The 25,436-nt window shown below is 33.6% G+C and overlaps 1 protein-coding gene across 2 annotated transcripts in view; it reads left to right on the forward strand.

The window, feature by feature from the left end:
* Positions 1-25,436, forward strand: part of LOC143248485 (ATP-binding cassette sub-family A member 2-like) — a 149,733-nt gene that overhangs the window by 64,195 nt on the left and 60,102 nt on the right. For both annotated transcript variants that reach the window (XM_076496892.1, XM_076496893.1), the window contains 11 exons: positions 10,474-10,544; positions 12,861-12,970; positions 13,452-13,583; positions 14,376-14,456; positions 15,006-15,196; positions 16,556-16,750; positions 17,274-17,525; positions 18,004-18,279; positions 18,635-18,950; positions 21,930-22,231; positions 24,466-24,661. In XM_076496892.1, the coding sequence (XP_076353007.1) occupies positions 10,474-10,544; positions 12,861-12,970; positions 13,452-13,583; positions 14,376-14,456; positions 15,006-15,196; positions 16,556-16,750; positions 17,274-17,525; positions 18,004-18,279; positions 18,635-18,950; positions 21,930-22,231; positions 24,466-24,661 (2,122 nt within the window). The remainder of the gene's footprint in view (positions 1-10,473; positions 10,545-12,860; positions 12,971-13,451; positions 13,584-14,375; positions 14,457-15,005; positions 15,197-16,555; positions 16,751-17,273; positions 17,526-18,003; positions 18,280-18,634; positions 18,951-21,929; positions 22,232-24,465; positions 24,662-25,436) is intronic.

Raw genomic sequence — 25,436 nt, forward strand, 5'->3', positions numbered from 1 at the left:
ACTAGCAGCATTTTGTAGAATTTGTTTTAACACTTCTTAGTATTGTGATGTCAATATGACATATGATCTGTTCCACTGTAACTTTTTATTGACTGTGGTTAACGCACGACTTACTGATTTGCATATTACAAATTATGTTAATATAATGTAGTCAACTCTGTATAACTGTAATAGTCAAAATTCTCATATTTAGTTGAGAGTAGTCTTGTAGTCTGTGGGTGTTGTTACTGGTTATTCTCATTCTGATCAGCTATTTCTAAATTAATGAGGACTATATCTAATCTTTAACCAATATGTCACCTTGATGAGGTTTGCACCTGATTTTTATCTAATGTTGAATGCTGCTCAAATTGAAAATACTAAGTTAACTAATATGAACAAAACTAATATTGTAGCCTAAAAATTATTTTATATATTTTAGTAACTAACTGCTGGTTTTTATGTTGTAATTTTAATTTGATTTTTTATGTCAAAACAGTAGTTGGATATGTATGTATTTGTAACTTTTAATACTAGACTAATAGAAATATGACAATTCAACTCAAAATTATTATTTTAATGTAAATTATAATTTGAATGCCACTAGACTTGACATCCTTCACCTCATATATATATATATATATATATATATATATATAAACACACACACTTAACTGTCTTGTTATAGATAGGTCAAAGTGTGCATATCAAAACGTTTTAGAGTTTAAAATGTAATTAAACTATTTTATCATTGTATTAAAATTTACTTGAAATAATAAATAAATCAAATTTTAATATAAGTTTGAAATTTTTAATTTTATAAAAAAAATTTTTTTTAAATCCTCAATCTCCCTAGTATGAGAATTGTGACATTTATTGTGTGGGTATTTCCTCTTACCTAATTTATTTACCATCCTTCTGAGAAGTACAGAATTTAATGTAAATTACTCATTATGGTATACTTACTGCTAAGACAAACCATAAACTTATAGCCTTCAGTAGTATTTGTTTCCAGAGCCATAAACTAAAATATCAAACCCATTTGTCATAACCACTTGTCACATCCTGTTTTTCACAAATTGCCAATAAATTCCTCTGACATTTTACAGTATATTACTATAACTAAGGAAAACACCATAGTTTTAACCTATCAGATGATTTATTATATAACAACATTTTGTCTACAGAGAATTATTTGTTTTGCTTCCAGTTCGACATTTTTTCTCAAGTTGTTCATATCAACCAGCTTAGATGAATTTTTGAGAGCTCTTGTTCCAGGAACATTATGATAGCTGTAGGACATTGTTTGCTTTGTGCTTGTAATTATTCTATTTTCTTAGGTGCATTATTTAATTAAATAAAAATTATTTAATGTAGTGTTACCATTTAATAAAAAAGTAGGCTTATGTTTCATTGACAGTCAATGGCAAAAATATTAGGACCCAAGCATTTTATTTCTTCTTTTTCATGTTTATTCTTTGTTTATTATAAAAGTGACTAAAATGTAAAAATCAGACAGTTGTTAGTTTGATAAGATAATGGAAAATAATAAAAAATTCGTCATGAGGTTTGCTTGAGAGCAACTTAAGCATTACATTATATGTTGACAAGAGCTGCACATTCTCCAAGGGATTTTCAATTTGTGCGGCAGTGTTGTTAGTTAGTCACAGTTCGAAGGGCAATAACATCAAATATTAACAGATATTGTACTGCTACAAGATTTAAGCTACTTGAGATAAACAACTGTAGTTTCATGTTATAAATTGAAATAATTTTAGAAAGAAGACAATGTAATTTTAGATATATTTCATAATTTTTTATGGTGGTTTGAGGTCAGTCAGGTTGAATAAATGTGTAAGTGCTAGGGTAGAGAAAATTAAAAATTTATGGAAAAACGTCTGAGAGTTGTTTAGAAAGATTTAGAGATTATGCAAATGAAATTTGACAATTTTCAGGTAAAGAAATGTGTTTCTAATCTTAACATTAAAATCACCTTGTACTCTGAGCAGTCAACACTCTGACTTGTACATTTACAGACAAATCTTTTGCAAAATAATTTTGGAAAACCTGATTTTATATGTACAGAAGGCTTATAATGTTTATTGAAAGCTTGCTAAATTTTGTAAAGATGTACAAAATATATTAAAAGTTATGGCAACAGATGTTCACTTTGGGTTTACAAATTCACTGTAAATCTATTGACCCCGTTTTAAAAGGGTTAAGAAAAAAGTCTAATATACCACTAGCACTAAATGCTACAAATTCTAAAAGTACCAGCGAGATGCACAGCTCAGTCTAAAAGTGTTAAAATGGCAGTATACACAAGCAGTAAGGTTTGCTTTACTTTTTAAATACAGGTAAAAAAGGCTGTGTGTATTTTTTCATGAAACTTCTAACATATCCCAGAATGCATTACTTGCCTCTCACCTACCCTGGAGATTACACCTCGTAGTTTAACAACTATCGTATTAGATATACACTGCTGGCCAAAATCTTAATGCCAATGAACATAAAGAAAAAAATATGCATTTTGCATTGTTAGACTCAACCACTTATTTGAGTAGAGCTTCGAAAGATGAAAATAAGAAAAGGGAAAATAAAAATAAACTTTTTTAGTATTTAATAGGGAAAATGTGAACACTATGAAATTAGACTAAATACTAGCTGGTCAAAAGTTTAAGACCATACTGAATTGAAGCGTTAATCGGTAAACACATAACAAAATTTAGTCATTTGTGTTCAAGCATTAGTGTTGTTAACATCTCCCACTAACATCTCTTGTGTTAGTGGGTAAAAACATGGCAGATGCTAAAAAGTTGACAAGAGTTTGAACGTGGCAGAATTGTCGAGCTGCAAAAGCAAGGTCTCTCTCAATGTGCCATCGCTGGTGAGATTGGATGTAGTAAAACTGCTGTTTCAAATTTCTTTAAAGACCCTGAGGGGTATGGAACAAGAATTTAAAGTGGTCGGCCCAAGAAAATTTTGCCGGCATTGAGCAGGAGGATTCGACGGCTTGTCCAGCAAGACACCAACCGATTGTCGAATCAGATTAAGGACCTTACAGACGCAAAATGCAGCTCAAGTACAATAAGACAGCATCTACGGGAGAAGGGCTTTAAAAACCATAAATGTTTTCAAAGGCCACGCTTCCATTCCACACCACTTTGCTGACAAGCACCAAATATGGGACGTAGAAAAGTGGACGAAGATTTTGTTCTCTGATGAGAAAAAATTTAACCTGGATGGTCCAGATGGCTTCCAGTGTTACTGACACGATAAAGATATCCCACTGGAGACATTTTGTACACACAGTGGAGGAGGTTCCATCATGATCTGGGGTGCTTTCTCCTTCCATGGAACATTGGAGCTTCAGGTTATACAGGGCATCAAACAGCAGCTGGCTACATTGGCATGCTGGAGAGAGCATCCTTATTGACTGAAGGCCCTCATTTGTGTGGAAATTGCTGGATCTTTCAGCAGGATAACGCTGCAATCCACAATTCCTGCAGGACAAAGGACTTTTTCATGATGAATAACATGATTCTTTTGGCTATCCAGAGTGTTTGCTCAAACTGAACCCCATTGAAAATGTTTGGGGGTGGATGGCAAGGGAAGTCTATAGAAATAGATGTCAATTCCAAACAGTGCATGATCTTCGTGAAACCATCTTCAACACTTATATCGACCATGCCAAAGCGAATGTTTGAAGTTATTCACAATGATGGCTGTGCAACTCACTACTGAGACCTCTTGTTGGGCATTTCCTACCCAGTTTTGGACTTCTTTTTGGTATGGTCTTAAACTTTTGACTAGCTACTATTTAGGCTAATTTCAGTGTTCACGTTTTCCCTGTTAAATGCTAAAAAAGTTTATTTTTATTTTCCCTGTTCTTATTTTCATCTTTTGAAGCTCTACTCAAATAAGTGGTTGAGTCTAAGAACACAAAATGCATATTTTTTCTTTGTTTATTGGCCTTAAGATTGTGGCCAGTGTATGTGTTATTAGGTATACACTTTGTTGAAATACTTTAATTCATATTTTTGATGTGCCACTCAGTGTGGATTCCTGTTCGTGGTGAGGGGACCTCCCAGGGAAGGTTCTGTTCTGTCTGGTTACCATCTCTGGGATCTAAACATCCACCCACGTGTTTGCCGTGCGTGGCGTCCCATGAAGGGGAGGAGAGGATCCTGGTGGTTGAGGGGTCCAACCCTAACACACCACTTTGGCCTCAAATTCCTGTAGACGGGCGGCCTTTGGGTGGCCCCCCTTGGGTCAATCGGCTGGTCCACTTGGGCTAGAGTCAACCAAGTACCAGTGTTGGAAGTTCTCAATGGGTGTTGTGGACATTATGCCTGATGCTGGTGTTTGGGTATAGTGCTCACGAAACCCTGGCGTTGCTTCATTGTCCTTGCATGACTTTGTAGTGCATCCCCTTGTAGGGCTTCATGGTGGGTGGGGTCAGTGGGTACCGAAATTATTCCTTTTTCCTATGGATCCTCCTTCAAAAATATTAAATAAAATTGTGAAAAAACAGTCAATGCGTAAGCGACAACGTCTTGAAGACTCTGAACAGCAACCTTCAACATCTGTAACACATGTACCTCATTTTCTTATATTACATTCTCTTTCGGAAAAACCTTTAGGGCAATTGTCCCCCTTTTTTATTCAGAAGGAACTAGAGGGACTTGCTGGCTCTCCAAAGTCAGTAAAGAAGCTTCGATCTGGAGACATGTTGGTTGAAACATCCACATCCCAACACAGTGAACTCCTCTTGAATTCAAAGGCAATTGGGGATATACCTATTGAGGTTACACCTCATGCTACATTGAATTCATCACGAGGAGTTACTGTTGAGTGATTTGAAGACTGTCCCTGAGTCAGAGATTCTTGCTGGTCTCTCCACTCAAGGAGTTTTTGCAGTGAGGCGCATCTCCACTCGCAAAGATGGAGTTACACTGCCAACAAATACCCTCGTTTTGACATTTACTTCATCACGTCCACCTGCCACCATCAAGGCAGGTTATCTCATTTGCAGGGTTCGGCCATACATTCCAAACCCTCTCTGATGTTTCCAATGTCAGAGATTTGGCCACTCAAAGACATCATGTCGTGGTTCCCTGACATGTGCTCGTTGTGGGGGCAAGGACCACGATGCCTATGAATGTGACATGGACCCACATTGCGTCAATTGCAATGGTTGTCACCCCTCTTACTTTCATTCTTGCCCAAAATGGTTGGAGGAAAAAGAGGTGCAGCGTTTGAAAACGATGCATAACATTAGTTATCTAGAGGCTTGGAAATTGCTGCCCACCACTCCATCTCGGACATATGCTGCTGCACTTCATTCCACAACTACAGTGGGAGTGCAGACAGATCTCTCTGTGCCTCCAAGAGAATCGTTTTCAAAACAAATGAAAAGCCTTTTGACCTCCGTGGTTAAAAAGGTTGATGAATCGACTTCCACGCCCATCTCTGTTCCTCTCATACATTCCAACAAACCTCAAGATCCACATCCTTCAGTTTCAAATACAGGCATTTCTTCTGATACATCTTTTTCTCCCACCCCAAGAGGCAAAACAATCATTCGTTCGCGTCCTCAGTCACTGGAATCTCCTTCAAATAACAAAGACCTGTCCACTCGACCCAGGGCAGGATCCATGGAGGTTGATAGACCTCCTCTGACTAAGGACAGTAAGGAAAAAAAGACGTGGTCGTAAACAAAGGGTTCTCCAGCCACTTCACCTACCCGTTCTTAAAAATGGCCACCTTGATACAATGGATCTTTCGAGGTTTACGTTCTAATTTGGATGATATCAAAACGCTGATTGCTTCCTACCATCCTGTTTGTCTTTCTTTACAAGAAACATTTCTCAAAACTGCTGATACTGTCTCCATATGGCAGTTTTCTCTGTACAGAAATGACAGGTTGTGTGATGGTCGAGTAACTGGAGGGGTGGCACTGTTTGTTGATCAACACGTGCACCCCCTGTCTTTGTCACTCAAAGCACCCTTGGAGGCTGTAGCCATCCGTGTTTCCTTGGGTCATACCATCACTGTTTGTTCTCTGTACCTGTCCCCTGGAGAGACATATGATGAATCAGATCTTGATGCTCTCGTTGAACAATTGCCATCTCCATTTCTAATCCTAGGGGATTTTAATGGACATCATCCCCTCTGGGGAAGTGCTATTATTGATGGGAGGGGCCGATCTGTAGAGCGGATGGATGCTCTCTGATCACAATCTTTCTCTTTTCAATGCTGGTTCTTCCACTTACTTTCATGCACCTACTCAGTCCTTTACTGCTATTGATCTCTCAGTTTGCTCCCCTTCATTATTCTCCCATTTTTCATGGAGGGTTGACAGTAATCCACTAGGCAGTGATCATTTTCCTATACTTTTGAGAGAGACTAGCTGTGGTCGATGCCACCCTACCCGAGTGCCCCAGTGGAAGCTAGATCAGGCAGACTGGTCCACTTTCACTGCTTTCCCAGAACTTGATTCTGCCATCGTAAATCAGCCATCAATAGACAACTGTGTGGCAATGGGTAACTGGCTGTATTATACAAGCAGCTGCTCTGTGTATTCCTAAAACCTCGACACGTTTTCCACGATATCCTCGTCCGTGGTGGAATCCTGCTTGCCACTTAGCACAGAAGGCTCAAAAATGGGCCTGGGATACTTTTTGTAGATATCCCACGCTTTCAAACCATGTCGCTTTCCAACGGGCCCGTGCACGTGCTAGGTGGGTAAGACGTCAAAGCCAGAAGGAATCTTGGATTAAGTTCACAACTAGTATATCTTCTACTGCCAGTTCCAAGACCATATGGGACAGAATTCGAAAGGTTAATGGGCACTACAATTCTGTCCCCTCTCGATCTTACTCTCTGATGGTCAGGAGGTGGCTGATGTCCGGAGCATCGCTGAAACTCTAGGTGAAAGCTTTTGCCGGGTATCTAGCACTTCTTCTTGTTCCTCCGCCTTCTTGGCCATCAAGTCTCGGGCAGAGCGTTCACCTCTTTCCTTTCGAACTGACTGTTTCTTTGACTATAATTGTCCCTTTACACTGGTGGAACTGAAAATGGCCCTTCATCGGTCTGCCAGTACATCTGTTGGACCTGATGATGTTCATTATGACATGCTGCACCATCTATCTCCTGCTTCTCTTGATGTCCTTCTGATTGTCTTTAACCAGATCTGGCAGGAGAAAGATCCCAAGATTCCTTCAAACTACAGTCCAATTGCTTTGACGAGCTGTCTCTGTAAGACCTTAGAAAGGATGGTTAATGCTCGTCTTGTTTGGTTCCTCGAATTGAACAACCTCCTCTTTCCCACCCAGTGTGGGTTCCAATGACAGCACTCCACTACAGACCACCTAATTCGTCTTGAAACATCTATCAGAGAAGCCTTTCTCAAACACCAACATCTTGTATCAATATTCTTTGACATTGAGAAGGCTTACGAAACAACATGGAGGTATGGCATTTTGCAAGACCTCCATACATATGGGTTACGTGGCCATTTACCCATGTTTATTAAAAATTTTTTAATGGACAGGAGATTCCAAGTTCATGTGGGTTCGACACTTTCCTGTTCTTTTGTACAGGAACTTGGAGTCCCTCAAGGCTGTGTTTTGAGTGTCACACTTTTCAGTATAAAGATAAATGCCATCACTGAACAACTCCCTCTCACTATTGCGAATGGGCTGTATGTCGACGACTTTCACATCTCATGTCAGTCGTCGAACATGAGATACATTGAGCGGCAACTACAAACTGCCCTCAGTCATGTACTGAAGTGAACTATGGCGAATGGCTTTAATTTCTCTCTCTCTCTAAAACCGTATGCATGCACTTTTGCCGTCAACGGGGTATTCACCCTGATCCTGAACTTCATATTGGTGAAGTTTTGCTGCCAGTGGTCTTGGAGACCAAGTTCTTGGGGCTTATCTTTGATCGTAAGCTGACATTTATATCACACTTAAAGCAGCCTCGGGTCAAATGCACAAGAGCACCTAACATCCTCCGTGTCCTCTCTTCCACCAGTTGGAGAGCAGATCGATGTTCTATGTTAAAGATATATCGGGCTCTTATTCGATCAAAACTCGACTATGGATCAATGGTCTATGGCTTTGCCAGACCCTTGGCCTTTAAGATGCTGGACGTCATTTATCACCAAGGACTTCCGACTCTGCACTGGGGCTTTCCGTACCTCTCCAGTTCAAAGCTTATACATTGAATCTCATGAACCTTCTCTGCACCTTTGCCGTTTGCAACTATCTTTACAATATTCTTCGAAACTTCGTTCCTTAACAAAGCATGTATTTTTCTTCCTCGGTGGGCAGTACTTTTTCAGAATAGACGATCTGTCATTGCTCCGTTTGGCCTTCGCATCTGGGCGCGCAATTGGATGAATTGGGTCTGTCCTTGGATAACATTGCAGATTCCATAGGTCAGCCCAACCCACCATGGCTTATTACAGCCCCCAAATGTGACCTTTCTTTCAGTCATCTAAAAAAGGCAGATACTCCAGATTGGAAGTACCGTCTTTTATTTAATGAACATCTTTCAAACAATCATTCCCTTCCCATTTATACAGATGGTTCCAAATCAGGTAATTCAGTGGGCTCTGCTGTGGTTTGCTGTGGTTCAGTAGTTGCACGCAGAATCCCCTCTACAGCTTCTGTGTTCACTGCTGAACTGTATGCCATATCTCTTGCCCTGGATCATATTGCAGCTGAGCAGTGCTCCAACTGCACAATTTATACTGATTTGCTTAGTTCTATACTGGCCCTGGAATCGCTACACGTTGGCTCACATCCTGTTCTCGCTGATATTCGAAACCAACTGGCCCATTTCTCATTAACAGCTACTTCTATCCAGTTTTTCTGGATACCAGGTCATGTTGGTATTCGCGGGAACGAGCTCACTGACACTGCAGCTAAGTCTATCTACTCCGGCACTATCACCACTGTGCCTATTTCGTACATGGACTATGGTCTTGTTTTCAAGGCTCAGCTCCGTGCCAGCTGGCAGTTCACTTGGAGTGAGCAACGCGACAACAAGCTTTTTCAAATCAAATCCCATATTGGACTTTGGCCATCCAGCTTCCGTAAAGTTCGGAAGGAGGAAGTTGTTCTAACTAGACTACGCATTGGTCACAGTTTTTTAACTCATCGTTTTCCTTTATCTGGAACTGAATTACCCCAGGGTCTATCTGTTACATTGAACAGTGTTATTGGTGATGGTGACACTGTCCACCTTGATAACGTTTTTAATTTTTTAATGGCCATTAATCTTTTTAATCTCATTTAAGTGTTGCATATCTATTCATTACACCTTTTTAATTGTGGTTCCTTTTTTACAGTTTTAATCTCTCTCATTCAAATGGACAATGGCCAGAACATTAAATAACTCGACACCAGGACTGGAAAGGCCAACTTCAGGTGACTGACGGTGGTTCTTGAACTTACCTGTTAGTCTTCCTGGCGGGTTATGATCATTACCTTTTTGCTAGAGTAAATACCTTACAACTTCTTATACTCTGCTTTCTCTCTTAACATTGTAGACTAGGTGTCAACATTGGTTTTATACTTTTTTGTTTTACCTTCATTTCCATTTGTCTTTCACTACATTTACTTTATTTTTACCTTTTAACCGGATGTTTGGCACAGATAGCCTCGCTGCTTTGTGCCATAAAACACTAAATCAATCAATCAATTTTTGATGTGAATTCTACAAAAAAGCTGGTGATGTTCATCAATAGTTTACTGACTTCTGTTAATACTATTATAAACTTTAAACGTAACAATGAATTTTTCATAGTTAAACATTTTCATCTTTTATTGTGATGCTAGTAATTGTTGGGCACTTGTCACATGTATTGAATGTGAACATAATGACGTAATATATAGAGAACAACATACAGTTAAATGAATATGTACAATCATATATATCTTATGAAAATTACATTATGATACATTGTCACTCGTTTTATTTCTACTTCATTGAAATGGCTTCTTTGTACTGAAAAAAACTATCCACTTATGAAACAGTATTGAATCTATTTTTCTTACATGGAACTCCTGCAATGGTAATTTAACCCACACACTGAGTGAATTACCAGATATAGTTAAAGAATGTAATTCGTTTTAATGTTTTTTTATTCATAAATAGTTATATAAATTATCATCATGTGCAAGGTGTAAATGAATGAACAGTGTAAAAGATGTATGCTGGTAAAAACCAATAGGTTTTAATAGATGAAACACTGAAGATGGACTTAGAGGATTTAGTTTCAAAGGAATATTGTAGAACTTCAGAAACACAAGCTGTTCATGGACACATGTGGATAAGTTAGTTGATACTGCAAAAAATTAGAAAATGAAACTGCTGGTCAGATACAAGTCTTTGATGCAAAGAAACATAAGTGGAAGCTTAGATAAAAAAAAAAACTTATAGATATGCTTTGAACTGAGTGTGACCTTTTATGTTCAGGTGATAACAGAGTGTTTGAGTCTGACCCAATTCATCTCCCTCTTGGTGTTTGTATTGATAACCTTTTGAAGGTAAGTGTTTCATCAGCCTTGATTAATAACGGATAAGTTTTATGTTAATATAGAAGTCCTACCAAATGGTATTATATGAATATAATGCTGCTGATAATTATTGTTTAAATGAAAAAATGAAAAACTAAGTAGTTTTTAAAACAATTGTTCTGAAAAATGAGAGAAATAATAAATTTATAAGCCAGATTTTTTGTATATTGTTTTTACAACAGATGCTGTTGAGGACAAAAACTTTTGTATTTGATTGTGTTTGTAACCATGAAATTGGACGTAAATATTTAAATCTTTCCATTCTTTTATTTTATGAAATTTCTTATTTTACAATAAAGATATTTTATTTCACTTTGTATATCTTTTACATTTCTCTTAATGTGTTCAGATGATTGCATGCACTGTAGAACATTATTGACAAAAAGTTGTAGGGTTTTTTGGAAGAGTGTGTGATTTTTTTAGTAAGTTTTGTTGAGTTAAAAAGGGAATGAGTTTCTTTAGAAAACATGTTTAAGATTTTTCAATGGACAGAAGTGGTTTATTTTATAACCACTGTGTTTTGCAAGCCTGGTTAAAAGAACTTGTTCATTCACGCTACCACTACCAGTTTGCCCTTTAAGAAGAAAGGTCCGTCTTTTGAAAGCACTCGGGTTATGGGGGTATCTATTTAAATTTTGTGAAAGTAATTAGCTTTTTTGTTATTTCTAACTATTAGATTTACTTTTCTCACCAACTAGTATTTTGACTTGAGAAACCTGTTGAACACATTATTATCTTAAATTTGTAATTACATTTTTTTCTCAGTTTTAAATACCATCATTCTTATGTGTATTCTTACATTTGAATGAATTGTATACTATCAAGTGCGTACAAAAATTGTAGAATGGGGTTTTATGTTTTCCAAAATTTGGAGAAAAAAAAACAGGTGTTCAATACTGATGAAATGTGTTTAATACCAATATTAAAAGTAAACAATACTAAGGAATTGAAATATTCACTTACAAATAAAAACAAAATTAACAAAAAATGCTGATATTAGACTGCACAAATACCAAAGAGAAAAATAACTTCAGGTGAACAAACATGAATGAGTCTCTAGTATGTGATAGGTCCTCCTCTGTTTTTTGTAACTTATCTGTATGTTTTGTTCATGCTACTCATGATAGTCTGGATGATATGCTGGAGCAGCACCATCCATTCTTGGAAGAGGTCAGCTCTGTACTCCTAGACATTTGTAGGAACAGGCCATGTGTCTATAAACTGACTGTTCTACCTACCAAATTCCACACTTCCTTAATTGAATGTACAATGTGTTCAAAAAGTGTGGAACTTTAGGTGATTTGTGACTTTTATTAATTTCAAATATATGACTGATTATGTTGCTGTCAAAGCACAAGAAGGTTGAATTAATCCAAACATGTTTTGATTTAAAAAGACAGCATTTGAAATAGAGTCTGTAATACTCATTGAAGTGCCTGTATTTAAAGACACCTTGTAGCTCCAGTGATTTAGCAGTCCAGTCAAATACCTCTGTTACTTCATTCTAAACTAACTATTGTAATGTGGGTGAACATTAGATGGTACTTAAGAGTTATTAAAATGGTTCTTACTGGTATCCTGGATCTGAACCTCATAGTTGAGCATGAATCATGATATGTGCACTTCAGTGACTTGTTTAGTCTCAATCCTGGGACTTTTAGCACTGTTGGTGTAGTTTTTAAGAACTACCTTTTCAAGGTATAGGTCAACTATTGCACCTGTATCCCTTCTGTGGCACTGGCTTGATCTAATGTATTCTCCTCTGGTCTTCTGACCACAGATTGTGACACACTAGTGACCTTAACATCCTCAGTCTGGGTGTAGCCCTCATGAAACAGTGTAATGGTTGTGTAAATATTCAGTTCATTTAATTGGTTTCTAACAGCTAGTTTACCTTTTGAAAATTTAATATCAGCTACAACATCCATACAACTGTCAATCAAAATTAACCTTTGTTTTGCAGAAATTATGTCTTCTCTTAAAGGCCTATTACAAAAGGAATCATTGGTTTATAATCTTGCAATCCCTTGGTAGGATTAGTGTAATCCTCTACAACAAGCATGCTAGATGTAATGATATTGAACTTTAAATATACAACATTATCCTTTAGTTTTTGTGTGATTTTTGTCTTAATTTTAAATAAATATCAGTTTTCATATATTCACACATTGTTATGTTTGTCACTAAACTTCACAGTGTGTAAAGAAGCTTTATATATATGTTTGATCATCATCCATCTCTAGAGTTAGATATGGAATATTATGCATGTTTGTTTTTCTGAAACAGTGTTTTAAGAATGGAAACAGGCTGGCTGTTAACAGACTCAGTTTGAATCTGTATGAAGGACAAATAACAGCCTTTCTTGGACATAATGGAGCTGGTAAAACAACTACCATGTGAGTAACAAAATATATTCTTATTTTTCTACCTGGGTAAACATGATATAGCATGAATAAAGCTTATTGAAATACTACTAGCAATAAAAATGTTATTCTCTATATTTTTAAATGTTAAATTTTTTTTCAAGTGCTGACTATTTACAGCTCTAAAAAGTGTTATATTTCTAATGCAGATATAAAATTTCGAGTTAATTGGAATAAAAAACACTTGGTGATGACCAAGTCAACTGTGTATTCTGACACAATATTCTATAATAGTACTTTTGTATTTTGATTGTAATTTATAGTTATTACATGGTTTGTGTCATGCCCAAATTAAATTACTGAAACCTTTATAATTCTGCCTACAAATTAAGATATTTTACCTAAACTAGAAATAAAATGTAGTATATTTAAGAGGGAATAGAGCTTCATGTTTTTAAAACCCATTTTAATTTTTGGCGTAATTAAATAATGAACAAAAGTAATTTTTCTTCAGCTCTATTCTGACTGGTCTGTTTCCACCAACATCTGGCTATGCTACTATATATGGACATGACATCAGGACAGAGATGGATTTGATTAGACAGAGTATGGGAATGTGCCCTCAACACAATGTTCTCTTTGATGAGTAGGTTGTCTTAAAAACCTGTTTTTAACAGATAATTTATTCAACTCAAATTATTAACGTGTTGATAATCAAATTTCATTCCTTTTTAACAAAGTGTGTGAAGAATAGCATAATTTTGGTGATTGATTCATACACAGTAGGGTTTACTTAAACATAAATATTTCATTGAGATGGATTATCAGATAAAAATGCAGAAAAAACAAATGATTTGTTAAAATGTTATGAATTATATACTCAAATATATATCTATTTGTTTTCAGGTGGTATGACTTTATGTAGGTTAATAAAGCTACAACAAAAAATAATAAATTCAGATATTACATTTATTTATGGAGTTTATCAAAAGTTATGCTTATTGTGACTTTATCTTCTCAAGTCACACATTCTTTACCTCATGTTATCATATCTTAGATAGTATGTTATTAAAATAACACCAAACATGTGTATGTCACTTTATGGTTTAAGTAGATAACAGTTTAATTAATGCATGAATGTGTGATTTATTATAACAATTTAATTAAAGAAAAATAACTATCAGGTTTCACCCATTTCTACATGTTTCAACTGGTCCACCTACTCATCCTTAGGAGAGTAACAAACTTCAAAAACTACTTTACTGTCTTGCTCTTTGAGGATGACTGGTTGGTCCAGATGTAGAAATGATTTAAATGTGAACACTATTTTTTAGTTCATATTATAATGAATCACACACTCGTGCATTAAATAGGTTATCTACTTAACCACTAAGCAGAAGGAAGATTTCTTGATTAACAACATAATTTTTTGTTGTAGATTAACCGTTGAAGAACATCTGTGGTTTTATGCGAGACTTAAGGGAACTGAAGTTAATGATAGAGAGGAAGAACTAGCAAGGTGAACAAAAATTACTTTGTTTGTACCTTTCAGGAATTTCCTTATACATTTTGTTTGTACCTTTCAGGAATTTCCTTATACAGTTTGTTTGTACCTTTTAGGAATTTCCTTATACAGTTTGTTTGTACCTTTCAGGAATTTCCTTATTAAAAATAGTGTGTGATATTTTTCATTAATCACAGACCAAATTATTGATGATGAACTCAATGGAAGACCATTTACAGTTTTTAATTGATTAGAAATGAATCTTACCACAAAGTACAACAAGGTTATGCTTGATAGACATGGTACTGAAGGATGGGCTGTTATTGAACTTGTTAAAAACCAGTTACAAAGTACCTTTATTAGTAAGGTGTCTCACAGTCCATCATCATTTTGCATGCTTTTCATTTAGTTATTATCTGTTTACATGATATGTGTTCTTAGACAAGTGTAATTATGAAGTTGTATGTGCTGAAATAGCTTTATGATATAAATTAAATGTTGGTCTAGGCATTAATATTAATATAGAATAAATAAAACGTTTAAAGTGACTTGTCCTCCTTTCAGAATGATTGATGATTTAAACCTTCCACTAAAAAGTAAAGTTGAGTATCTCTCTGGTGGAATGAAGAGGAAACTGTCAGTAGCCATTGCTTTTATTGGTGGTCCTCGTGTTGTTATTCTTGATGAACCTACAGCTGGAGTGGACCCATACTCCAGAAGAGCAATCTGGGATTTTATCATCAAGTATAAGAAAGGTTTGTTGTTTTTTCATTGTTAGCAGATTCACATGGAGTTTAAAATGACTTGTTAAAAAATGTTATTCTCCAGTTTCTTTGTCAATAACTACTGAGTTCGTGTTCTGTTGATGTTAATATCTGTGTGACCTAATAATTAATAGTTTTTAATAATTAGTTTACTGATGACTTTTGTTGGTAAAACTGAATTACCATTTCACAAAAATACAAAGTTTAAACAAACAAAATATTAAAGAACAGTGATTCATCATTTTGGTATTCTCACTAAGTGGTTGTTGTAGCCGTAATCCCAATAATAGTTCACAAGATTTGGGTTAGTCCTGAATCCAAAAACTAAGTTAAGGAAGTAAAAGAATCCTCTTTGTCAGAAACTGATAATTATAAATAAAAGTATATATATATATATAACAATTTATCTAATAAAAAAACTAACGATACAATTTGCTTGTGGTAGTTTGTCTCACTATCATAAATTTCATGTAAGTTTGTTAATGCTCAGTATGCAAAATAAATTGTTTTCTTAATTAACTTTTTATACTCATCTGCTATAAGAACAGGCTGCCTCCACAAACTGAACTGTTTTGTATGATAGACATTCTTTTATTTTTGATATATGATTCACCTGTGAACTCCTGATCCATTATTTTTATAAGCCCCATACTGTGAAGAATGATAGTTTGCTTCTGTTCATTTGTCCCAATCTTGTGGATGGGACATCTCAACATTGAATGAAAATGTTTTGGCCAAATATTTACAATAAATACTAAGCCAAATGTTTCTGGCCTTTCAGTTTTTGAGGTCATAGTTTAAAAGGTCAGTGGTACATTGAAAATCTTCCATAACCTTGTGGACATGGTATTTCAACACAGAAGGAGTGGTTGTTGTTTCAGTGGAACTTAAGGTAAATTAGAAATAAGTATTGGAACTTAAATGGACTGCAACTGTTTGTTGAATGAGAGAGCATTCTGGGTTCTGTACTGAGGATGAATGGGTATTGAATGAACTCGTACAACAAGTGCTTAAAAAAATTCTTAAATTATTTGAAAGTCGTAAGTCAAAGTTCAAGGTTAAAAGATCATTTGTTCATAGAAAATATACCCCATTTCATATCAAACTGAGTGGGACTTGTACATTATAACATTAATGGGGACATAAGTATTTCATAAACACAATTTGCAAATGTTCATATTCATGTTGCAAACAATTACAGGTACAAGGTAAACCATTTTTAAAGTAGTTTTGCTCATGTACAGAATTAAAAATAATTAAATCTAATCAATAATAGATTGTTTAGGAATTTCATTTTTATACTAATATTTAATACATAGTTTTCATCATTTTCACACTTATATTTAACAGAACGCACAATATTGATGACAACACATCACATGGATGAAGCAGATGTGTTGGGAGACCGTATTGCCATCATTACTAATGGCCAGTTGCGATGTTGTGGTACCTCATTATTTCTTAAAAACAACCTTGGAGAAGGATATCATCTATTTCTGGTTAAAAAAGTTTCTAGTGCCGGCAATGGCTCCCCAGTTTTAAGTAGTAAGTGACCCACAAACATTGCACTTTGGTACAAAATTTACCCTAGGTTTAAAATGTTTTGGATGTATTTTGAAACAAATATCCTGTATATTCTAACATTTGACTTTTTGTGGCTTAATGTTGTAATGAATAAAATAATTTAAAGAGAACATACAAAGCAAAAAAAAGCTACTATTTAGGTATCATTCTTCAGATTAATTTTATAATCCAAAAACATATTGATCTGTGTTTCAACTTGCATAAAATTGTTTATATTTTAATACAGCTCATTGTAACAAATTAACTACCAGAAGAATCAAATTTATAGTACTGTTATTAGATGCACTGAGTGAAATGTATGTAAAATGTTAATATTTTATATCAAATGAGTGATTTTTTTTTATATAACTAATTAAAATTAATTGTAGCAGAGAGACACTTGTCCATAATACTAAATTGAAGAATCTTCTAAACATACAAAAATAATTGTTAGACAGATTATTATTTTCTTTTATTTTGTTAGAAATACTTTTTGTTTATTTAGATTGCTTAGAATCCAAAGTGACCTCCTTCATAAAGCATCAGGTTTCTACGGCCACACTGGTATCCGAAAGTAAACATGAATTGCATTACGTTCTTCCAACAGAAGAACTGAGAAAGGGCAGTTTTGAGAAACTTTTCAAAGCTCTGGAGATTAACTTAAATGAACTGGAAGTGTCTAGCTACGGTATCAAAAACACTACCCTTGAGGAGATATTTCTTCAGGTGGCTCAAAGTGGAATGGATAAATATCAAGGTACTTGTTGCCAATTAAGTATTTTTAACAAACTTAAGTGTGATTAATAGTGACAGTGCTATACTTCCCAAAGTGTTGTGGCAGTGTGAAACTTCTCAAAGTCCAGCAACAGTGCTATACTCCCTAAAGTGCAGCAACAGTGCTATACTCCCCAAAGTGCAGCGACAGTGCTATACTCCCCAAAGTGCAGCGACAGTGCTCTACTCCCCAAAGTGCAGCAACTAAAATAATATTGTTTATTCTAAATACTGCAAAATAATTTACTGTAAGAGAACTGACATAATTGGAATTTGAAACTTACTCAATCACTTTGAGAATTATAATTTTTTTATCAATATTTACTATAAAATGTTTGAATTGCATTAAAAATTATAAAATATGCCTTATAAGTTAACTTAAGGAATGTGACAGTTTTAGACTTTGGGTGATTTTATTTACATCTATAAATCATTTTAATGCTGTCTGTTTCATTTTGTAGCTAGTTCAAGTTCAGACAGTTACAAATCTAACAGAAGCAGTAAGAAGAGTTCCTCTGTCAAAGACTTTACTTCTCTATTTGAAATGAAATCAGATGACAAACAAACTGAGCCACATGAAAGTGGTGACACCATCAACAGTAGTGTTCCTCTAATAGAAGGCAACAACTGCCATGAAGGGGTTGGAAAGGCAGTTCCTGAAGGTGAAGTCCTGGATGATACATTTGGAAATAACCAGCATGAGTTTTATAATGTAGCAGATGGTAACCAGGAACAAAGTAGGTTAAATAGATATATATATTTGGAAGAAGCATGGTGTTTATTAGTTTTATATCCAATGAGTTTTGTAGTTTGTATTTGTGCAGTATACCAAATATTTTAAATGTTTAAAATTGGGACAAGTTGGTGCATTACTTAATTTGGTAACATGGCAACTTTTGGTTTCTCTTTCATTTCAGCAGAACCAAATAAACACCAAAGGTTATTTGTTGTTTTGAGTCTTCTTTTAGTTAGATTTTATACTGTGTAACCTATACAGTATTTGATTTTCATTTTTTATGCTTTAAGAACTTTCTTGGTGTATATCACCATAGTTTCTATTAGCTGTTTCCCATTGTCTTTCTTATTTTCTAGAACCAAATCAGAGTATCGGTATCTGTGAAGGAGCAGGATCCTATCAGGTCCATGGCAAGTTGCTGCTCATTCAACAGTTTTTAGCTATTTTGACAAAACGTTACTATTGCACAAGAAGAAATTGGAAGGGCTTATTTTCTCAAATTCTGCTACCTGCCTTCTTTGTGATTGTTGCTATGTCTGTTGCTCTCACAGCACCCAACATAGAGGACCTACCACCAATCTTTCTCAGTCCGTCTCAGTACTACAACTACACCCAACCTGACGGTAATGTCATACCTTATGCAAATCATAATCAGGATGAACTGTATCACAAGTAAGTTGGCATATTGATTCATAACATGATTACTGTGTACTGTCAACATACATTATTGGTTGTTGATTCATAACATGATTACTGTGTAATGTCAACATACATTATTGGTTGTTGATTCATAACATGATTACTGTGTACTGTCAACATACATTATTGGTTGTTGATTCATAACGTCATTATTGTGTACTGTTAACATACATTATTAGTATGTTGATTCATAACGTGATTATTGTGTACTGTTAACATACATTATTATTATGTTGATTCATAACGTGATTATTGTGTACTGTTAACATACATTATTAGCATGTTGATTCATAACGTGATTATTGTGCACTGTTAACATACATTATTAGCATGTTGATTCATAACGTGATTCATAACGTATTGTATTATTGTGTACTGTTAACATACATTATTAGCATGTTGATTCATAACGCGATTATTGTGTACTGTTAACATACATTATTAGCATGTTGATTCATAACGTGATTATTGTGTACTGTTAACATACATTATTAGCATGTTGATTCATAACGTGATTATTGTGTACTGTTAACATACATTATTAGCATGTTGATTCATAACGTGATTATTGTGTATTGTTAACATACATTATTAGCATGTTGATTCATAACGTGATTATTGTGTACTGTTAACATACATTATTAGCATGTTGATTCATAACGTGATTATTGTGTACTGTTAACATACATTATTAGCATGTTGATTCATAACGTGATTATTGTGTACTGTTAACATACATTATTAGCATGTTGATTCATAACGTGATTATTGTGTACTGTTAACATACATTATTAGCATGTTGATTCATAACGTGATTATTGTGTACTGTTAACATACATTATTAGCATGTTGATTCATAACGTGATTATTGTGTACTGTTAACATACATTATTAGCATGTTGATTCATAACGTGATTATTGTGTACTGTTAACATACATTATTAGCATGTTGATTCATAACGTGATTATTGTGTACTGTTAACATACATTAGCATGTTGATTCATAACGTGATTATTGTGTACTGTTAACATAGATTAGCATGTTATAACGTGATTATTGTGTACTGTTAACATACATTAGTATGTTATAACATGACTATTGTGTAGTGTTAACATACGTTAATGGATGTTTTATTATTAAACTCACTTTATCTGTAAATATTTTTAATCGTTCTGTATTAAAACCTTTCCCTTGATCATTTACTGGGAAAATTCCTGTACAGCAGAACTTCATACATATCTCAGTAGGCTTAGAAATAATAACTAAATAGAGAGTGTGTAGAAAGTATTACATTATGGTAAAAAGTATAGTTTGTGAATTAGAATGTTAACGTATTTATCGTTCTTTATATTTCCAGTAGATAGTTATGAAACTAACAGCAGTAGCGTGCAGGTGTAGTTGAAAAAGAACAGCATAAAATAGTTTAATTAATAGGACTTGGTATAAAAAAAAGTTTACTTAATATTTGTCAACAGTCTACAACAAAAGAAGAGCAGAACACGTGTAAATATGTTACATCATCATCTTCACATGTATCCTCTACTTATTTTTATATATGGAACTAAAACAAAAGAACAGCAGGACACATTTAAATACATTACACCTTGTTCTTCATGTTTATCTTGTATTTATTTTTATAAATGTAACTAAAACAAAAGAACAGCAGGACACATTTAAATACATTACACTTTGTTCTTCACGTTTATCTTGTGTTTATTTTTATAAATGTAACTAAAACAAAAGAACAGCAGAACCTATGTAAATACATTACACCTTGTTCTTCATGTTTATCTTGTATTTATTTTTATAAATGTAACTGAAACAAAAGAACAGCAGGACACATGTAAATACATTATACTTTGTTCTTCATGTTTATCTTGTATTTATTTTTATAAATGTAACTAAAACAAAAGAACAGCAGGACACGTAAATACATTACACCTTGTTCTTCATGTTTATCTTGTGTTTATTTTTATAAATGTAACTAAAACAAAAGAACAGCAGGACACATGTAAATACATTACACCTTGTTCTTCATGTTTATCTTGTATTTATTTTTATAAATGTAACTAAAACAAAAGAACAGCAGGACACATTTAAATACATTACACCTTGTTCTTCATGTTTATCTTGTATTTATTTTTATAAATGTAACTAAAACAAAAGAACAGCAGGACACATTTAAATACATTACACCTTGTTCTTCATGTTTATCTTGTATTTATTTTTATAAATGTAACTAAAACAAAAGAACAGCAGGACACATTTAAATACATTACACCTTGTTCTTCATGTTTATCTTGTATTTATTTTATAAATGTAACTAAAACAAAAGAACAGCAGGACACATGTAAATACATTACACCTTGTTCTTCATGTTTATCTTGTATTTATTTTTATAAATGTAACTAAAACAAAAGAACAGCAGGACACATTTAAATACATTACACCTTGTTCTTCATGTTTATCTTGTATTTATTTTTATAAATGTAACTAAAACAAAAGAACAGCAGGACACATGTAAATACATTACACCTTGTTCTTCATGTTTATCTTGTATTTATTTTTATAAATGTAACTAAAACAAAAGAACAGCAGGACACATTTAAATACATTACACCTTGTTCTTCATGTTTATCTTGTATTTATTTTTATAAATGTAACTAAAACAAAAGAACAGCAGGACACATGTAAATACATTACACCTTGTTCTTCATGTTTATCTTGTATTTATTTTTATAAAAGTAACTAAAAGAGAAGAAGATACATAAAACATTTTAGAAGCTATAGTTTAGAAACTGGTGGTCACTGTAGGGTCACAAGGGTGGTGTAATCCACCAAGTCCATAGTGAGAGAGTTAGGTATATCTCATGACTATTATGCCTCTTTGTGTGAATATTTGTTAACATTTTTAAAACTACTGAATATTATTCCAAAATATTCTTTTCCAGGTGGTCTAAAGATGCTCTTTCTAATGACTTGGTCAGAACTCTTCATATGCCCTCTGGTGTGGGAGCAACTTGTGTGCTCAAGTCACCCTTCAACAATAGTTTTGACAGTCATAAACTCAATTTTTCTGTGAGGAATTTTGAATTGCTTTCTGCCTTTTTTGAGCCCATGTGTCAAAGTGTTTTTGTGCCAGGCCTACCTTTAGAAAACTTTGTTCCTCCACTGCCTACTGTCAGCCCTTTTGAAAAGGATGATCTTTATACACACACTGGAAGAGAAAATGGATCCTGGATCATGACCACAAGTTAGTAAATGTTTAATAGTGCTGTACTTGTAATTGGTTGTCTCTCTAGATTATATGTCTTAAGAACTGAACTTATTGTCAGCCCTGCTTTGACCCCACTTTCTTTATTTTATGCCTTTTTAAAGCAAATTGCTTTATTATCCATACATTTTTCTGGGGGATAATATTGATACATAAGTTCTAAGTCTGCTTGAAGTCTTTTAGTATTTAATTTCAAACCCTAAAGACCATGCATGTCAGTGATAAAGTTAAGAAAGCAGTTGTGATATCTTGTCATTGATGGGTTGATGTGATCAAATAAAGAAAATGAAGACATGATAGTATAAAGTTATAGGGCTTAAAATGAAGTGAGGCAAATAATTTGTGGTTCTTCAGTTTCTTTAAATGGCAAGTTAGTGTTTTCCTGGTGATTTATACAAACCTTTTAGACTAATGCAGAAACTTAATAACCAAAATGCAAAATAACAATTGGCAACCTGGAAGTGTGTTGTACACATGTATGTTAGATGACACTTGTATGTTGCCTTACTTACCATAAGATTCTTATTTGTTCATAAAATTTTCACTATGTACATTTTACAAACAATATTGCCTATATTGCCTGTTCTTATTTTTATAATTTAATTTTAAAAATAGGTTTAGATGCAAAAAACAAAAATTGACCAAATAAAGTTTAGCTACATGCAGTGAAGCATTACATTTTTTTTGACCAAATAAAGTTCAGCTACATGCAGTGAATCATTACATTTTTTTTACCAAATAAAGTTCAGCTACATGCAGTGAAGCATTACATTTTTTTTACCAAATAAAGTTCAGCTACATGCAGTGAATCATTACATTTTTTTGACCAAATAAAGTTCAGCTACATGCAGTGAATCATTACATTTTTTTGAAATAAAGTTCCTACATGCATAATTACATATTTTACCAAATAAAGTTCAGCTACATGCAGTGAATCATTACATTTGTTTGACCAAATAAAGTTCAGCTACATGTGAATCATTACATTTGTTTGACCATCATACATGCAGTGAACCATTACATTTTGTTTGACCAAATAAAGTTCAGCTACATGCAGTGAATCATTACATTTTTTTACCAAATAAAGTTCAGCTACATGCAGTGAATCATTACATTTTTTTTGATCAAATAAAGTTCAGCTACATGCAGTGAATCATTACATTTTTTTTTTACCGAATAATGTTCAGTTACATGCACTGAATCATTACTTTGCTCCCAGTTTTCTTAGATGGACTGTGCATCATTCAGCTGTTGTTTCACTTTATTCATGTATGAATTCTTGAAATGCATGTGTGTATATTTTTAATACTTTAGTTAGTAAACAATTACTTATAGCCAGCAGTTTTCTTCTAAATATAAGATTCTGAAGAAAGATTGTGTGCTTTATGTTAATCTTTTTATTTCTTTCATTGTGGGTTGTACATTATCAAGAGTTAATAGAGGTATCTATAGAAATAGGCATTGCTTATAGAGTACTTGAAAAATGTACATTTGAGAGAAAATCAGTACAATTCATATGATGCAAGTATATACAATTGTGTTTTCTTATTATTTTGTTTTATGTACAGTAGCAATTTGATTATTTTTTGTTATTATTTAATATGTATTTATACAAATATATTTTGTTCTTTAAATGAGCTTTTTTTCTTCCAGTTTATAGATAATTAAACTCTATCATAACCTCAGGCTATAGAGTTTTATCATAAATTTATTTTCCAAACCTAATGTTTTTTAACATGATAAAATTATGAATATATTTTTGCCTGGTTTTGACTGCTGTATTTAATCTCATATTTATTACATGATATTATGAAGTAGGCCTACAGTCAGATTTCTATTTTGTTTGTAAGATGTTTGAAGGTTTAACAGAATAAATTAAACAGGAAAAAATTTTGTGTTTTATAGATAAACATGTTTATGTTTAATGTGAATGTTGGTTTTTGTACACATTTTGCTTATTTTACTGTCAACATGATTATTTAGTATATTTTAGTTTCAACACATCATATTAAAAATATTAGGAATATTCAGATTAATTAAGAATAATTATCATGAACTTTTTCTTGTATTTATCAGTAATATTCAATATTCAGATAAGGTAGTGTTTTTTTTTTTTTTCAAAATATTTTATATATTTAATTTGTAAAAGATATTTGGAGCCAGTTCCCTCTCTTTCATTTCATTTGTAAAAACAAACTGTTATCTGTTCACAGTGCCCCCTGGCAGTAAAGACAGGTACTATCCCTATTGCCATTGCTCTAAGGACAAAACAGGATTTGTGTGTCAACCTTATGGGTACAAAGAACCCCCATTTTTCAAAGCTGTGACAGGTGACATTCTTCTTGACATCACCGGACAGAATGAACATGAGTATTACCTTTATACAACAGACATGTTTAGGTTACGAAGGTATGTTTGATCCTGGGATTCATTGATTTAGATACTTTTATCCATTTATTATTTTTAATGAAAATTATCTGTTATGCAGCAACAAAAAAATCTATAATTGATGTAGGTTTACAAACCAATAACATGACTTTGTAGTTTATGTTATATTCAGGTGAATGTAATAAAGCCATCCATTCATATTATTTGAAGATGTTAGCTAAGGTCAATGAAACACAGTTGTCATTCTATAAAATGTTGCCTCTAAGTAACTGATGTGAAGGTCTCTACAAGAATTTTATCATTGTATATAATGCTGCCTCTGAAGTAACTGATGTGAAGGTCTCTTCAGGTATTTTATTGTATAAAATGTTGCCTCTGAAGTAACTGATGTGAAGGTCTCTACAAGAATTTTTTCATTGTATAAAATGCTGCCTCTGAAGTAACTGATGTGAAGGTCTCTTCAGGTATTTTATGCTGCCTATAAAAACTGATTGAAGGTCTCTCAGGTATTTTATTGAAAAATGTAACTGATGTGAAGGTCTCTACAAGAATTTTATCATTATATAAACTGTTGCTTCTGAAGTAACATATGTGAAAATCTTTACAAGTTTTTATTGTATTATTTTATCATTATATAAGATATTTGCCAGGTTATTACTTCAAGTAAATTCCATAAGTGTTATAAAATGTTTTGTTAAATTTTATGTTGAGTACCTATTACCACTTCAGTATTATTTTATTTTTTGTCTCCAAGGGGTTTATTTCTATAATACAGATACCTATTTTAAATATAAAA

Source organism: Tachypleus tridentatus, chromosome 4 (assembly GCF_004210375.1).
Source record: "Tachypleus tridentatus isolate NWPU-2018 chromosome 4, ASM421037v1, whole genome shotgun sequence".
Lineage (NCBI taxonomy): Eukaryota > Metazoa > Arthropoda > Merostomata > Xiphosura > Limulidae > Tachypleus > Tachypleus tridentatus.